Source organism: Falco punctatus (genome assembly GCF_963210335.1).
Source record: "Falco punctatus genome assembly, chromosome: 20".
NCBI classification, from domain to species: domain Eukaryota; kingdom Metazoa; phylum Chordata; class Aves; order Falconiformes; family Falconidae; genus Falco; species Falco punctatus.
The window spans coordinates 5,723,648-5,741,836 of NC_137600.1; the positions used below are offsets into that span (position 1 = coordinate 5,723,648).

At 48.2% G+C, this 18,189-nt stretch overlaps 1 protein-coding gene across 6 annotated transcripts in view; it reads right to left on the minus strand.

Moving 5' to 3' along the window:
- Positions 1-18,189, minus strand: part of ZMAT4 (zinc finger matrin-type 4) — a 165,271-nt gene that overhangs the window by 85,626 nt on the left and 61,456 nt on the right. For 4 of the 6 annotated variants that reach the window (XM_080370578.1, XM_080370576.1, XM_080370575.1 and 1 more), the window contains one exon: positions 291-12,752. In XM_080370578.1, the coding sequence (XP_080226704.1) occupies positions 12,737-12,752 (16 nt within the window). In that variant the 3' untranslated portion in view covers positions 291-12,736. Of the gene's footprint in view, positions 1-290; positions 12,753-18,189 lie in introns of those variants that run through there. The other 2 variants (XR_013924642.1, XR_013924641.1) reach the window with 2 other exon arrangements.

Below are 18,189 nucleotides of genomic sequence, written 5' to 3' on the forward strand. Positions count from 1 at the left end.
TGGTGGGAGTCACAGCTGCTCTCCAAGGCTGGGATGCCTTCGTTCACCAGCATCTTTCAACAGAAAAGCACTATACAAATGCAAAGCATTACTTACTGTTCCTGTCCTGCAGGGCACTGGCAGCACATGTGGATGTGCTGGGGAAGGGTGCTGGGCCAGTCCCCTGTCCCTGCCCGGGGACTGCAGTGGCTTTGTCAGTGGGGCTGGGGCAGCATTGCATCGGAGAGCACGGAGGGGTGCACGGAGGGGTGCACGGAGGGGAGCACGGAGGGGAGCACGGAGGGGAGCACGGAGGGGAGCACGGAGGGGAGCACGGAGGGGAGCACGGGCTGCCTGGCCCTCCGCAGAGCTCACTCCTAGAAAACATCAGCAGTGTCCCACCCAAGAAGTGTTGGGGAAAAGCTGAAGCCAGGGTATTTGGAGAAGGAAAGAAACAGGCCTTTGGTCACAAGAGCAGAAAGTCTGTGATTTTGCCTTCTTGTTTTCAGAGCCTGTAGGCACTTACTGGTAAGTGGCCATAGATGTAATGTTCAGGAAAACATACAAAATAAAAATGTTTTACCGAAGTGCTGGTTCATGCTGGTAAAGCAGGGCTTGTCTGCTTTTCTCAAACAAATGATTTAATAGCTTGGCTTAAGGAGCTTTCCAGGTCACTTCACTGCATGCTGAGTTGTATCAGAGACTCTACTGATTTATGCTGCCCTGCTTACCAACGGTGCTTCACTGCCCACTGAGTAAAATCGCTAGAAAAGAGCATGTCATCTCGCCTTTTAGCTCAGTCCGTAAGGTCTTAGCACAGTGGTGATTTTGGTTTCCTCTACAAGTTGCTTTGCTTTAGCTCTTGCCAGCCAAGAAGGCATACATGTCCTCACTTTCACGTTGCCTTTTCCCATTTGATTCAGTGGAGTAACAGACCACAAATCATCTAATTCCGTCAGTGCTAAAGCAAAACACGGTGGCCATTCAGTCACCTTTCGGTCTCGTTCCAGACCATGGATCTTGAAGTCAGCACAGCGCCAACAGACATACAGTCCTCAGGGCTGGACAGGGTGGCACAGCGAGCACCAGCTGACAGCTCAAGCAATTGCAGCCTAATGCAGTGAACCTCCAGCCAGGGGAGTCCCTCCTGCCACCAGTCTGGGCAGGAGCCCCTGGCTCAGCGTTCAGAAGCCATTTGGCTGCACCAAGCTCCAGCCGGGATCTGGACACAATTTTGCAGAACATCGGCCCTTCCCTCTGCCCAAGCCAAGGCAAAACCAAGCCTGAGAATGTGTGTCTGTGTGTGGAAATTATTTGCTTTTTTTTCTTAAATTAGAATCGCCTTTTAACCGAGATTCATTTTAATGCATCACTGCACTAATGAACTAAAAATCTGCATTAGGAAGTGACTCATATGGGGTGGGGAGCAATCAAGACAGCACTCCTGGTGATTTAAAGATGCATGATCTAAGATGGACTCAGGCCAGACCTCTCTAAAGGTACACACTGCTTAAACCTGCAGCAAGGGTGGAAGGCATAGATGTGAGCAGTCTGTGCCTCACACCGCTATCAAGGGCAGGGTCAAGCAATAATACGCAGCGGCACCTATTAAAACCAGAGCCTCCCTCCTGGCACCCTAAACCAGAATGCCCAGTGGCACCAGCATCTTTGTCTTCGCACTCTGCCAGGCCAGCCATAAAGGAAGCATCCTCACAGAGTCCATCTGAGGGCCCCTCTCATCCCTGGCACCGCACCATCATATTCCTGGCACTAGCAAAGTTACTTTTTCATTATTTAATACTGTGCACCTGCTAGATTCCACATTCCCTAACAAAGATAATAATTTGCTCATTAAGAGAAGGAAGCTATTGAATCAATAGCATAGAGCTGTGAGTGAATTGAGGTCATTTGTCTGTTAAGACCAGCACCAGTCTCATTAAAGTGTATGTGTGAGCAGGACTTTACAGAGGATGCTATTCTGAACCAGCTTTTCACTATTTCTTCCTTTCTGGATGGAAAGGCTTGCTCTGATCTATTTCTGAACACCAGCTATCTCCAGGCCTTTTAAACCTACCCACCCCCCCCCCTTCCAAGCCCAATGCATTCATCTCACCTCACAGAGCCATGTTTTTCTGCCACAGCCCACCTGCACAGGGCCTGGAGACCGCGGCAGGGGGGGCATCGTGCTCCAGCAAAGGGAGCAGCCCCCACCCCAGCAGAGCACAGACAGACAGCATGGGGTCTGCTGTACTCTGCACCAGGAGATGCTGCTGCAGTGGCTCTGCAGACACCCTGGCTGGTGTGTGGGGCTGCTTTACCTGCCCCCCGCCTCGCACGGCCAGGGTCCCACTTCCAGCACCCACGGAGGCGCAGAGTGGGAATCTGGATGGACTCTGAAGTCCCCGTCAGACCGGACCCAAGGCAAACCTCCGCTAGCAACTGTGGGGTCTGCTCCCCTGCAGACGGTGCTAATTAGAAAGGATGCTTCCTCAGCCAGGTGAGGCGGGTTGTGGCTGTGACACCAGTCTTGGATGCCGCTGAGGGCTGCCACATGCTATAAAAAATAAATTAAGGTTAGCCTGGATATTTGTTGCTTTGGGCTGACAAGGTACAAAACAGCTTTTTTTGTATTTTCACCATAACGTTATTGCTATTGTTACAGGCTATAAGCGATGCACTAAGAGGCAACCTGCCAAACTGTCACATTTTTTGATTCAAGTAATTTCTTAAAACATGAACTTGTAGGAGGCTTTATGCTTTGGAGACTAGAACCCTCATTTCCAAGAGCGAGAAAAATCACAAAATATGTGCTTAACTAAATGCCTGAATGGTTGTTTAAAACATTATTGGATTGTCTGATAAAACAAAGGCTTTCCGCAAGAATTCAGTGTGTATTCACAAAGAGCCAGTGTTGTCAAATACTAAATCTGAACTCATTCAGTTATTTACATTTACTATGATAACAACTATGATTATATAAATGGATTGAAGCCCTGGAGTGAAACATCCATCCCACACCTTTCCTTGGTCTCATTCCTCCAGCCACTTTCCTTACAGCAAATGCTCACAGGCTTTTTTTCTGCCTCATACTGTTCCTTTTGTCCCGCGCAGTCTGCAGTGGGTGGCTGCAGAAGCTGCAGACTGATTTCAGATCAGCAGCCACGCTTCTTTTCTTCTGGAGCTGGTGTGATTCAAAACCCCTAATTCCTCACTGCCTCCCTGCTCACAGATCGCTGAAAGGTTCCTCTTTCAAAATATTGTCACTCAATATTTATATAGCGTTTACACGAGCAGTGCCTATTCTGGTCTCCAGTCACATGCCTGCTGCTGTCATTTTGCACAGCAAACAGGGATGCTCCAGAGAGGACTGACAGCGGCTTTCCCCATCTTCTACTCTGCTCTTCCCAGAGCAATAGGAGGCAGAAGCAGGAAACAAGGTTTCCTTCCTTGTTTCCTGCTGCAGGAGCCTGGTGTCCCCCCTTGCTACTTACCAGGATCAGCAAGGGCAGCTTTGCTGGCAGAGGAGAATGGAGAGAAAAGAGATACACACACATCTCCCCTGCTCTCCTTTCCAAATGCCCTTTACTGTCTGTGTCCTTTGATCCCGGATTAGGAAAGCACACTTAAAATTTAGTGATGCTAAACTTGAACTTGCGCCCCCAGCAGCACTCAGCATGCTCCCCGACCACCCACCCTCGCTGGCCAGCAAGCGTTGCTTTTCCTCCAGCCCCCTTCTCTGGCAGGGAGCTAGGTAGGCAATTAGTGGAGCCAGGCTGGTGGCCACGTGCTTTTCCCTCTGGATTTTTTTTTTTTCCCCTAGTTTCCCGTTTCTTTAGTTTCTCTTCTCATCTCTCCCCTTTCAGTCTTGGCTTTTTGCCTCCGGGCCATTTTCCTGCCGAGACACGGGGGAGGGAAGGTGGAGCGTAAAAGCAGAGGACAGAAAATCACTTCCCAAAGCTGAAAGCAGGGAGAGCCCCGGGAAGTGGCTGTGCTGAAGGTCTGAGCATCTGGAACAGCAGGGAAGAGTCAAGGAAGGGGCTAGAAAAGGCAGAAAGAAAACAAGAGAAGCAACCTCCTCATGCTGTGATCTGCAGAACAGCTCTGGGGGGATTTGGGATTAAGCATGGACAGTGGGGGACGAGAGTCGGAAGCCTGTGGCGCTCCGGAACATTGTCCCTTTCCCCAGCCTGAGGACCTGGGAGAAGAACATTGCGGCTTGTACAAGGTGAAGGTGTAGGAAACGCTGCCAACACCAGGACCTTGTAGTCAGGGCTTGTTGTGAGCCATTCCAGGAGGCCTCGCTGGCCGCAATGCCCCCACGGCCGTGGGACCGTCACAGGCGGCTCCGGCGCCACATCACAGCTGCTGGCACTCGGCTTCGGCGCCTACGGAGCGGTGAAGTGCTGAAGCCTGGAGAGTGAGCGGTGCCATTATTCATTACTGGCATTTTAATTGTTCTGCCAGGGTCAGCTGCAATAAATGGATTCCTAGACTGGGTCAACCTTTTGCCATTTTACAAGTCAAAAATGCCCAGCAAAAATGCGATATTTAGGCTAGCTTGGAGCTGTCACAACAGGCACAAAATCCTCTCTTACTCCGCTGTTAAATGATCCTTGTTCTAAGGAAAGAAAAAGAGATTAATGAATGCATCCATATGTGCTATTAAGAGAAAAATAAAGGCAGAGATAAAGAAAGACAGAGGCAGAGAATGGTAGATCCTAAAACATGTGTTTTCTGCAATTTCATTTTTTATACAATAGATGCAGTTTCTTTCCCCAGACTGCAAAGATAGGCTTGACAACCATCTCAACAACAGCAGTGTATAATAACATCTCCTTGCTATTAATATGCAAATTGAAATGCACACACTGATTAAAAAAATATTAGACAAAGGCTATTGTCAAAGACCCGTGAGCACACTACAAAGCTTGGTTAGTGAGCAGTGGCCCACGGAGGGGACGTTGCTTCGGCTGCTCCCTTTCAAGCACTAGCATGGCAAACCCAGCCCACACCACTGAGGCAAGCGAGTGGTTCCCGTCACTGCTGTACCAGCATAAGCAAAGCCTCCAGGAAAGTATCTGCAAATAGAGTCTTCCTGTCCGGGCTTCTTACAGAGACTGACAAAAACTCACCTAGCTCTGCCTCTGAGCTCCGGTCCTGCTGGCAGGACCTGCCGCAACCACCAGCCCTGCCTGGGGACTGTCTCTGCGGGAGATGATGCCACCCCTCCTGCGCAGCCGGGTGCCTGCAGCCCCCTCTGGCTCCTTCCTGGGGAGCAGCCTGGCTCCAGCAGCTCCCAGCCGTTGGCTCGAGGAAGGGCCGGGAGGGCAGATGGACCTTAAATGCAGCTCCAGGGCCAACAGGCTGGGGATGCGTGGGGGCTGGGGGTCCAGGTGAGGCTGGCTGGGGCAATTAAGGACCCTGGTGCATTTGGGGCATGTTGTATTGATGACATCAAGCACAGTGTGTGATAATAGCCCCATCAAAGACAAGATGGAATTAATGTGTTTTACGTCTAAGGCTTGGCACTTGTGGTCACCACATCAAAGTGGGGGTGAAAGAGGACAAGACCATCATGGAGAGATATCCCGAACAACTGTTCAGCATCAGCTGCTCGTGTTGGGCCCTGTGCCTTTAGCAAAACCCTAATCTGCAACCCCTCTATTGAAGGGTATGAAACAAGGTTCTGGCAAGAATACAAGCCTTCTGCACTCAGAGATGATTTTTAGTGTTACTGGCAGGATTATGAGATGCACAAAGGTGCTGGGAAAATGAGGATATGATATAGAGAAATAATTTTACAGAGTTTGCTTTAGCTCTCCTGTGACTTAGGGTATGAGTAATATGTAAGAGAGCAGTATAAGAGTGCAATGCATTGCTCTGGCTTGAAGAGTTCTGCAGCCGTCTCCTGACCCCGCTCCCCAAAGCCGGCAGAACACGCTTAGCGAAGATAAACATCACCGAGTTGACAGGACCAGCTCCATCATCCCTATTCTGACACTGGAAACAGAAATTAGACTAGAAAATTTATCCTAAAGTCTTGCAGTTGAGCTCCGTGCAGTAATTGAAGCAAAGAACACTTTGCAATGTTAACGGGTATTTGCTTTGTCTTGAGATCCTAAATGTTTAACCACCAAATTGGGTCCTCCCCATCTTGCAGATCTGCAACAGATCTGGAGGTTCCCAACAGCCTTTCATGGGTGGGAGAGGACTTTCAGCTGGTCCCACGCGTGAGGAGTTCAAATGAATCCAGACAAGAGCAGAAAGCTGCTGGCACAGCCAGGAGGAGATATGCAGACTTTCACATACATAATTTGAAGATTATGGAAGGTGATTTTAAAGGTCAGGACTTGCTAATTAAGTTGATGCAATAGGAAGTTAACAAAGAAAGCACCACTTACGTTACTAGGAGCATTCTTCTCCTGTGATTAATTTCTTTGTATTAAGTAGCATGTCTCAGGGTAGAGTCACTTTACACACTGTTACCATAGAGCTCTATGGCCTTCGCACAAGGAGCCAGTTAAAAAACATGTATTATTCGTGCTGTATTCTGTCTGAGCATAAAACACCACAGAAAATTAGTGTCTCGCCTCCCGAAACATAACCTAATGCATTTGCACCAGAGCCTAAAGAACTATATTAGTATGTGCTGCAACACTCCAATGAAACATGTCTAAAAGAATATGGTTTTGGTGTTAATAATTGCATTTTGACCTGTCTCCCAGTGCCAGCGGTATTCCAGTGCCAGTGGCATTCCAGTTAGCACTGCCCTTTAGAAGTGTGTGTGTGTGGCAAGACACAACAAACTGACAAATATGGAGATTTACGTTCTTTACAGAGTACCTTGCGCCGAATTTTAAGTTGGGAAAATGTTTGGCCAGAACAGACAAAATTAAATTTCGTAACGTATAGATGTTCTGCATGAGAACATGCAGACTATGTTTTGTTTTTTTTTTTTTAAATGAAGAAAATATATGCAAATGTTTTCACCCTTTCAATTTAAAGTAACCTTGGGGGATGCAATTACTGCACTGCATCCATTTTCAAAGATCTTTAATATATCTGCACACAGCATTTGAGCCTGGGGTGGTGTACTACTCTCAACATCAGAGAAGAGCCATGCAATCTGGAGGCATTTCTGCAGGGATCACTGACTTACCGCTAGAAGATTTGTCTTTTTATGTCTTTCTTTGAAGACCTAATGAACTTAGGAAAAGCAAGAGATTAGAAGGATTTATGGACCAAAGCCTGATTGACTGGACCAGGACAATATTGGCAACAAATGCAAATATTGTACTGCTTTAGTTTCTCTGGTTTGAAACAGAACAGGGCAGGGGGATGTGATGGGGCATCTCGTTCTCGCCTCGCACACCTCTTGCTCACCAGGGCCGGGTGGCATGGGACACGGCAACCTCACCTGTAGCACTGACCCTCCTGCTCTTGCACGTGTACATCTTTGCATCACCCCTGCAGTGTCATGGGAGAAACCATCCACACGAATGCTGCCAGAGTGGCATCAAAATCTAGATTTTTCTAAACGAGAGACAGGCCCTCTGTCTGTGGTCATTCTTGTAGACCAAGTAAGCCACCAGCTGCAGGCCGAGCCAGACAGCCAGGGGAAAAGGGCAGACAGACTCGTACGGGCTGAGTATTGGAGGCTGAGTTCAACCCCGCTCACTGCAGCACCATCAGAGCTGTCTACACACCTGCCTAGGGAAAGAAATTGTGTTTGTGCTGTAATTAATTTGCTGCAATTAGCTTGTAGCGATTACTTGAGCACACAACTTAGAAGGGTTTTTTTTCTCTCCTGACAGAATCACCTCTGCAGCACCCTGGGTGCAGCTTGGAGGAAGGTGCATGGGCGGGAGGGAAGAATCTGAGGGAAAGGAGGCTCAGAAAAGTCAGGCTGCACATGCATGAATGATGCGCCCTGTTTCTGTAAATCATTCTCTCTGTAAAGAGGCAGTTTAGCTTCAGAAACCCTGCCATCTTATGTTACTACCCAAACCACAATAAACAAAACAGCCCCGCAGCTATGAAACCTAAGGGGATGCTTACTCATCTGTGAACAAGCCATTCTCCTCCACACATGAAAGGCATCGATGCAAGAGCACAAATTAATCATACAGAGCATCTTCAGGATCTGTTATTGTCCCCAGAGAGTAAACAATTAGGTCCTGCAGTGCATCTGACCCTTCCCTTCGCGAGGCTGGAGGCACAAGCACATCCTGCAGCCCAGCTGGGGCTCCCAGTGAGCAGAGCTCCAACAGGCACTGGGATGCTGAGAGCAAAGGTCTCTCTTCCAACTCGGTTCCTTCTCTCTGTTTACACCCCCTCAGCGAGGCCGAAGAAATGAGATGCGCTGCAAAGCACAGCACAGGGGCTGACTCCATTTCGCAGGCACCTTCCCTCTGCCACGAGCTTTCAAACAGGAGAGAGCTGCTGGCGCAGGAGCCTCTGAGCACAACTGCCATGTCGTATACACAAAACCAACACAAGTATGGCGTGTGTGAGCATACGCAAAGAGAGGCACACAAGCTACCCCACTTGGATACACAACAGTTTTTAAGCATGTAGAAGGAAATTAGCAAGAGCTGGTGAAGAGGCGAGAGCACTGAAGGGACGAGGCATTGCGATGAGCTCCACGGATTCCTGCTCTTCCCCCCCAGCAACGTAAGGGAGCAGGGTGAAAGGAAAAATCACCTCCACACAGACTGTACACTAGAAGCATTCACAAATTACTTCACTTGTCCCTTTTGTAAGCGGAAGATATTCTCCAAGCACGTAACAGCATCCTGTATGGCTACTTGAAACAAACCCCGGCACCTGAGTCGGTGCCTGCTGCTCTCAGGTGGCACCCAGGGCGTTAAGCGTCCCCAGGGCCACGAAGTGCCACTGCTCGCCCCACAGGTGAGCGGGGAGAGCTGTAAAAGCATTAAATGCTGACTTCAAATAGGACTGGTGCTTCTCTCTCTTTCCACGTGCCACTTCAGCTAAATCAAACTAAGCACAAACAAAAACGCAACAGGAAAGACTCTCAAAGCAGACAAAGACAGGCAAACTTTAAAATTCAACGTGAGTTTTGCATCTATGTCTCCTGCCTATCACAGCTCAAACATACGAGTCAGGGTCTTTGTCCCACACTGTCTGTAACCTCTGTCACTGCACATGATGAGATTCATGTTCATTTCACCAAATATGAAGATGAGCAATAGCATCACTCTGTTCTGTCAAGTCAATTAGCCCAGCTATTATACAGATGTGGCGCGTCCCTTTGATTAAATGCCAAATGAAGATAAAGCACTGAACATTGCCTATTAAGTATATTTGCCAACAAATTTCATATGTTACGGCAAAAAAAAACCCGAACCCAAGTCACTGGAGTCTCATTTCTTCTTAGACTAGAAGGGGTCTATTTAATCTTCACCGCTGGCAGGCAACATAACACAGGGTTCAGTGGAGCAACATTTATTATCGATCTTCCTCCTTATTTAGGAGAATTATTTCTCTTCTCTCCTGAAGGTTTGGAAAGAGTCTTTTAAAAATAAATCCATTCGGTTTGGGCTTTTAATTGCCTTTGCAAGGTAACAGAGTCACTTCCACCGATAAAAATAGGTTTGTTTTCATTAAAAGGGTGACCCTAGCAGCGAGGTAGTGAGGGATTTCAGAGTCCCAGATGAGGTGGCAATCAAGAAGCCAGTTACACAACGTTATCATTGCAAAAGAAAGCCAAAAGCAGCTTTCTGTGGCACTGCTCCCTGCAGCACGCATCCCAGAGCTGCAGCAGGAACACCCTGCAGCTGCCTGCAGCCCATGCTCCGCACCAGCCAGCCACTGGAGATGAACTTCTTCCCACAAGCAGGGAAAGATATGAAAAACAGAACCCTGTGAGCAGCAGACTAAGACTATTTTTCTTCCTCTGGCATCACAAGGTCCCCTCCACAAAAAGCCTGCTCCCACTTCATCCCACGGACTCATTTGCAAGTAGAATTGCTTGTACTGACAGCGTCCTACAGGTACCAGCACTGGCTTCAGGACAATTACTTCTTAGCATGTGCTACCTTGTGACTTAATGACTTTAAATATTGCCTTTCCTCCAAATATGGTTCAGCCCAGGCTGACAATGAAGCTGCCTTGATTTCACATGCACATCTGCCACTCAAGCCTGCTCTGCTGTACAAACCCTTCAGGTATTGCTTCCCTCAAAGTGAGACAGATCAAGGTTACTGAGCAGTGCCTACAGCATCCGCTGCTACTGAACCCGGTTATCCTATGGGCTACCATATGACAAATATACAATAATAGTAATAATTCTATGAACATATAAAGTGACATTTGCATCACAACTGCAGTTTTCCAAGTGACGTGCCCAAATGTGTCCCATCTGAGACACAGAGCACTACTTAACAGCAAAATGCAGAGCAACACACCTCGCTTTGCTTTGGCTTATTAAGGTGCAGAGAAGCAGACGGAGGACGCAGACTAATCATCTACGTACAATTTGTTCACTCGGCAGAAAATTCACAAACCTGCAGGCCACAGTGGTGAGCTGTGGATTAAATTAAAAGTTTCCGCGATGCAGAGCCAGCAGCAGCAGGTCACTGCTCTTCCTTGAGACGCTGGCGAAGTGGACGTGCACGTTGCTGGGATTCCCGGTAAATGAACTGATGGATCCGCACACATCACTGCTCCCTTCCAAAGACACAAGAGAGCCTCTAGCCAAGTGTGCACAACAAGGGAAATGTCAGAGCCTGTTATTTCGGAGTTGCAGAACCAGGGAAATGGCCACAGCCTCGGAAGAATTGTGTTACTACACACACATAAACTAACCAGATTGCGCTTTAAAGAAGTGGTGCTTAATCTCTAGCAGCATGCACAAGACAGGTTCTCTGCATGCAAAGTGCACTCACCGAGTTTGTCTAACAGGGCACAGCGCTGTTTGTTTTGCATTGCTTGTAGGACCTACGTGAAACTGGACCATGTTTATTGCAGCTCTTTTTGCATTGCAGCGGGTTGGGTAAGAAGCCCGGTCTCTTTGTGCTGACTGTAGTAGGAAAACTAAAATCTTCATGAGCTCCCTCCTTCCAGTGGACAGAGTTACTTTTGTTTCCACTCCCCCCAAAGCCAGTGAGGAATAAACACCTTCCTTGTGGCCAAGCACCGAACGGCTGCAGACTGGGACCCGGCTGGGGTCTGCACAAACACTGATCCTTTGGGACAGTTAAGGCTGGTTTTCTGTTAATTTTTTCTTCCTTCAAATCCTTTGAGTTTTCTCCTCCCTGTGAGCGCGGACCCCCACGAGCCACAGTCTGCCACGGAGCTGCTGGCGGCGGTGCTGTCGGACGGGGTGCTCCGTGGGCGGTGGGACCCCGGCTGGAGGTGCTGCCAGCGACACCCAGCACCCGCAGGGTCTCCACCATGTCCAGCTCCCGAGGCTCCCTGCAGACCCCACCCTGCCGGACGCTTCGCCGCTCGCAGTGCCAACACGGCTGCAACACACTGGGTCTTCTGATAGGGGAACAGCCTTCACCTGAACCCCCTGCCCATGGGGAGGGAAGGGCCAGAGCTCAGCGGGAGATGCGCGGCTCAGCAGACCCAGGCCCCAGCAGCGAGTGCATGGGGGGCTGTGCTGTGCCATGTTGTGCCGTGCCAGGCAGTGCCCGGGCAGAGCTCTGCCGTTGGTGCGGCTCTGGGAGCGCCGGGCCCCCCATCCTGGGGCACAAAGATTTCTGCCCCGGCGCAAAACTCACCGGTGCGGCCGTGCTGGTAATGCCCAGATGCCGGCGAGGGCTCACTCCACCACAGCCACGGGTCCCAGCCTGGCACCTGCTGCATAGCGAGGGCAGCTCCGGGGACAGTTGGCCTCGGTGTCCTGAAACCAGCCTCCACAAGCCGCCTCTCCACTGTCCCCATCACCGGTCCCCGCTGCCTCTCCACCATCTCCCTGCAGGTGCGCGGGTAACACGCTCGCAGCCAGTGCCCCCGGTGCGGGGTGGGATGGACGGGGTGGCCCAGCGAGCTCAGCCACGGCCGCTGCTCCAGTCCCACCGTCCCGCATCTCTCCAGGAGGGCTGCAGCACCCCGGGACGGCGGGCAGAGCAGCGTCTGGCTGTGGGTTTGCCTCAGCAAAGTCGGTAGAGCGAACAGCTTCCGTCTAGCCTGTAGGAATCCTACCAGCAGGAAAAGGATTTTACACTTTCATTTTAGTTTTCTTTGCTCAGTGAACCATTTGTTTCTCTGAAGACAAAGAGGAAAGGAAAAAATTCATCTGTTATACAATCCCCGTGATTCATTTTTTGCTCCTCTTTATGTGTTGACACAAACCATGCTGGAGAAGGTGAAGAAAGTATGTTTATTTCTGATTGAAGGCTGATTACATCACTATCATGGGTAATGTAATAGAATAATTTTATACTCTTGGGAGAAATCTAAGAATAAATATGAAAAAGTAAAATATTTTGTTTCCACTGTCTCTGAAGATGAGTGATGATTAAGTGCTGTATTTACAGGATAGTTATCATACTCTAGACTCTGTGCTGAATAAATATTATCTTGAAAGGGTAAAAAAATCCATTGAAATATTTTAACTCACCACAAAATTAAAAAAAAAAATCCATGTATTTGTCCAAAGCGAAGGTTAGTTACATGTTAATTATCGAATCCACACAGGATCACTTTCCAAGAAACAATTCTCTCCTCGCTGGCCAGTTCCTCTCTGCAGGATCTGCCTCGGTGGTGCTCCTCGCCTGTGGGGCTACTACTGGTTCTTCAAGCTGCAAGACAGGAACAAGCAGAAGTCACTCTCTGCCCTGCGTTCCCAGTTCAGAGCTGGTTTCTGAGCATCTCCTGAGGTCTGCCCATGCCTCTGCCTCCACCCTTGCCCAGGCAGCCCCAGGACCATCTGGCTCCCCTTCCCCAGCAGACGGTGCCCACCCCCGCCACCGCCCTTCAGCAGCCAAAGCTCCAGAGAGACCCAGTGCCCCAGGCAGACCCTGGGCCAAGCAGGACTGGACGAACCTGCAACCCTTCTCATAATGACTAAGAAACTTTTTAATGTGAGCAATGAAGAGATGTCAGTTCTAAAAAATCCCATATAAATAAACTCTTTCTACCTAAAGCACCCTTGCAATTTTAAGGACAGTTTTGTATTTTATGAAAGAAAACTGCTGTAACAATTTGCAAAAAGCGTACTTTCTTTAGGTCTTCAGTTTAATTTTGTTTGAGAGCCTACCAAACCCTGCAAAACTTGCCTTATTTGTGACCCAACGTATACGTGAGGAATTTCTCATTCGTTTGGCGATCTCAGGCTTACACTTTGGGAAATGGGTCCAATGCTGATGCTTCACATTAAAGTAATAATCTGTACACCTGACACCTCAAAGCAAAGTTGCACGAGCCATTCTGGGGCTTTCAACTTGTGATCAAAACAGAAGATACCAGAGATACCTTTATTTTCACTTACATTTAAAGGGAAGAGAGAATATTTAATTCTTTAACAAGAGAAAGTATTACACACTCTCTCTTCATAGGTAGTGCAATTATTCAGCTGCTCTCTGGAACTGAAATAATGACAAATTAAAATGCCTTTCAATTCCATCTACCTTTTATAACTATTCATCTTCTGGAGTTATTATCACTCTAAAGGCTTTTTCATATTTTAGGCATCAGCCACTATACGGTACAGAAAGCACATAGAAAGCGTTAGCGCTACCAATAAAAGTTGCGGTCATTAAGGTAAGAAAAAAAAATAATTTGGCTTGGTTGTGAAGGATATGGTACAACTCACGTATTTACTATAATTTCCTGAAATTTATTAGAAAACTTATATCAAAGAGTGCATTCATTCTGGGTGAGGATGTGTAGGCGGGAGCTCAGCCTCCCATCACTTGGGATGGAGCTGGAAAAATCCAGGGGAAACAGAAATAACATTTTGCATAAAACCTGACACAATTGAAGCCAGGCCAGGAATCACCAAAGCCTTCCTCTAGGCGCATCTTGCCTCTGGGCAGATTAATTAACTTCCAAGGCCCCGAGCAGGGACAGCCGCAGATGCCACCCAAGGAGGGTGGGCAGAGCACCCAGGACCCGCCTGCGCCATGCCCACTGCCTGCGCCTTTGCCACCCCAAACACCGCAACCAGGAGCACGTTTCAGCCACAACGGGCTCTAAATGCTTGTTTACACTTTCTTAAATAGATTGAAAAAAATATGGAAATGCAATCATGGTGAAGGGTGACATTTCTCCAGGCACGATATTTACAGTATTTTGATTAGCTCCGACTTCTGAATAGCCAAGCAACTTATGTTAATAAATACCCTATTCCAATTAGACATCTGTGTTCTCAATCAGGGAAAATAAAAAAAAAAAAAAGAAAAGAAAAGAAAAGAAAAAAAACTGCAGAGGCACCACGCCTGCTGTCACTTGCTCCTCAGCAGGCCATTAATCATCTGGGCTTTCACAGCGTGCAACCCAGTGACTAGGTGAAGGGCTGTGCAGAAAGGTCTTCAGAGCACACCTTCCAAATCAGAAAGGACCGTTCTCAACCACAAAAATTTCATCTCAACTGAATACTTCTCTCCTTTGGTAGGTTGAATGGATTTTACCCCAATGATAGCTGCAGGATTGGGTCCCCTCTCTGCGAAAATCCTAAAATTCATCAGAAAGCATGACTTTGAAAGAGAAACCTAGACGGGTATTAGCATCTATGAATGTGTAAATGAGTGGTTATAAAATGCCAGCATATATTTGTGAGCTCTAGATGTGGCAGAGAGGTCTGGCTGATCAAAGAGACAAAATAAAGGCGAGAAGATAAAATTCTTCTTTATGGAAGTGGGAATCATTATCCCCATATAGTCAGACTCTTAATTACTAGGGCTGGATCTCAGCCTCCAATTGCTGACAGCCAGAACGGTGGAGGATAGCTCTCAGCTCTCACTATCCGGCACATTATTACAGCGTTTAATATATTTGCAACCAGCCCAGAGATGGCACTTACATCAAACGTGGGTCTGGGCTCTGGTACTCTGCCAACAGCATCTTTCATCCTTTCATCCACAAGCCCCTGAGGAGCTACTTCCAGAGCTGGAGCTGGGTCCTCCGGTGCAACTCACCCCAAACACAGCTATCTTCTCCAGGACGTAGCCATGACCACAGCACCCTGGCCCCAGCCCCGCCGCCTGCCCGCGCTAATTAAAGGAGGGAAGTGCCTTTTGCAAAGCCCGAAGTCAATATTGCACATGAGCCTTTCTTTGAGCCCAGAATTTGAATGTCTTCTGGCTTCTTTCACAACTACCCAGGACTTAATTCTCTGTTGTTTGTTGCAAATCACTTTTAGCAGCGATCTTTCATCTTGCAGTTTACAGAAGCCAGAAAAGAGGGAAGATTTGTTTCCTTCAGCCTATGGCAAGCAGCAAGGAGCAAGGCTGGCATGTGATTCTCTCCCGGTATTTCAGAGACAACATGCCCTCCTCCTTGCAGCCCCGCACCAGCCAGTGTTTTGGCTGCCACCAGTCCCCATAGAAAGGGAGGTGCTGGTGCTGACCACATCCAGCCAAAGCGGGCATCAGCACCGCTGCTTGCCTGGCACCCTGCTCATCATTCTGCTGCTCTTCTGATCACTGCGGGGAGGAGGGAGGGAGAAGGGGAGATTAAAAAAACCCACATCTATTTCTGGAAAGCAAGTCAAACAATGACTCAATCATCTCTACACAGTTCATAAATCCCTAATTAAAGGTTTAGTGCTCCTCCCCGCTGCAGATGTTCCAGAGTCCAGCCTCATTTCAAAACCTGCTTCTGTGCTGGCGCGTGTGTGTGCCGCCACCGCGTCACTCCTTGGAGCCCCCAGCCGGAGCACTGCTCCCCCCGCACATTTAGAAGCAGCCCCTGCTCAGCTGCTCTGTGCGAACGCGCATTCCCATCGGAGCGGTGATGAACACTGCCTGACCCCTGATGTGAACAGACTGGATGCCAGATTTGCGAGGCTTTAAAAGAAATATTCTCCTGTATCTGACTCTCGCTCCAATTCCTGACTTTACGGCAGGATAAAAAAAGGATGCATTTTTCCTTTATTTTCAAATATACAGGTTAAAGTAGCTGCACCCCAGGGAAAAAATGGGAGCTAGCAGACATTATCTTGCCTTGCATAGTCATTGATCAGAGGGATAAGGACTAGCTCGCATTCCCCACCTCCTCCTGCCTCTTTTACTCAACACCAAAATACCAGCCAAGACACTTGCAGCTCTCCCCCTCTGACCCTTGTTTTGCCCATCTTTTGGTCAAACAGACTGAGTTGGAGGCATTCAGGTGAGCCCCTGAAATTCCTGTAAGTGAAGAGCTGAGCCCTCCCCACCAGACACCCCGAAGGCTCCTGCGCCGCTAACGGAGCTCCGGCACTGTTGGTGCCCGCACAGAGCGGGGACGAAGGTTCAAGCAACATGGCCCTCTAAGCAGTAGTTCAAGGGCTGTATATGGTGGATTATTTAAAGCAACTCTAGCAGCGGCTCAGTTGTGTGTTGCGCTCTGGAGCGCTCTCAAGGACCATAATATATTACCCACAACTTGACTCGTTCCTCACAAAAGTTCTTTTCTCCTAATGCAGCTTTTCAGAAGGCTCAACCGCCCGGTATTTTTGGGCAGCTTCCCACCTGCAATCACCTTCCTTGCTCATCTGTCCCAGAGCAAAATCCCTTTTCTTTACAAACTGCTCCCCGCCTTTTACACACACACACATATATATATATATTTAATTATATGAAGTATGGCAGCTACATAAAATGTTTTGTTGCCTTGGCAACTGCAATCCACTGGCTTCAGACTGAGTTATAGGGAAGAGGGCAGTCTTGACACTAACCAACAATAATGAGAACAACAAAAAGCAGCGGACAAAACACTCGCCAAGGTCCACAGGAGGGCTGCAGGGGGGACGGCTTCCTCCCCTGGCACCCCAACGCCAAGCACACTCGCACCTGCCTCACCCTGCGCTCTCCAGCCAAGGTGCTGCCATGACCCAGCCTTGCTCAGCGCAAACTCGACAGCAGCACCAGCTCTGGGTTTCAAAATTAACTTTCTTTGTATAGAAGAGGCAATCATTTGTAGAAAGCTACAAAAACATAGATGCAGCCCTGTCAAAATCTGCTGGGTCTCTGCTGCCCTGCGCATCCCTTTGTTCTGGAAACAGGGCTGAGCTGACGGCCAGCACACCTTCAGTCACTCGTACAACAGTCAAAACACATTTTAGAGTAACTTGCCATAATGTGTTAATTTACAGCACTAGACATGAAGATTTCTTCCTCTTTGTCTGCACTACAGACAATTTCTGTACCCAGGAACGTTAGCTGTATAAACTGTATTTACCTTCTTGAATTCTTCTGCTACCTGCTACTATCACAAGCACCCAACCTGTGCAGCCAGCTCTGTACAAACACCACGGGCAAGGTCATCACTGTGCGGGGCAAACAGAGGAACTATCGTAAGACCTCCCCCAGACTCATTCTGGGGCTGCCCGCTGGGTCCGGCCCCACTGAGCAGCCTATATGGATGTTACAGACCCCTCAGGCTACGGGGCCAGAACTGATTCAGGACAACAGATTCGGGTAACTCATCCCCTCAGTCCCACAGAGAGGACAATGAAGCTGCAAAGGCAGCTTTAAACAAGGAGAGTAAAATCTGGTTACATCCTAATTACAGGGTGGAAAAAGCTTTTGTTGTGCACAAACCCAAGCTGCCAACCTATTGTCTCCCATGCTTCTGCACTTTCCTATAGGCGCTGGAGAGATCTCTGCCGCACTGGGATACTTAGCCTCAAAGAAAATTGTATAAGAATGAACAACGAATGGAGGAAATAGAATAATCTGAGCAATTTCCCATAGAAATTGGTCAGACGAATGTCTCTAATTGGCATTCCATTATTACATTTGTAACATACTTTCTGTTGAATTTATTACTTTGTTTCCTCTTGTACCGAATGCCCATGAAAATCTCTTGGGTCCAGATTTAAGTCATTACGAATAAATGATAAGAAACTAAATATAGAAAGACTGATAAGAATATTAATTTGCAGAAGAGGAAGGTCCTTAAAAAAAAAAAAAAAAAGCAGGAGTCCTGCAGGCCTCTGGTGTTCCCTGCACAGGCTGGCTTGATCCTCACCAAGATGAAAGAGAAATGTGCCTTCCTATCAATAATTCACATGCTTTCAGAGCTCCGGAAAGCTCT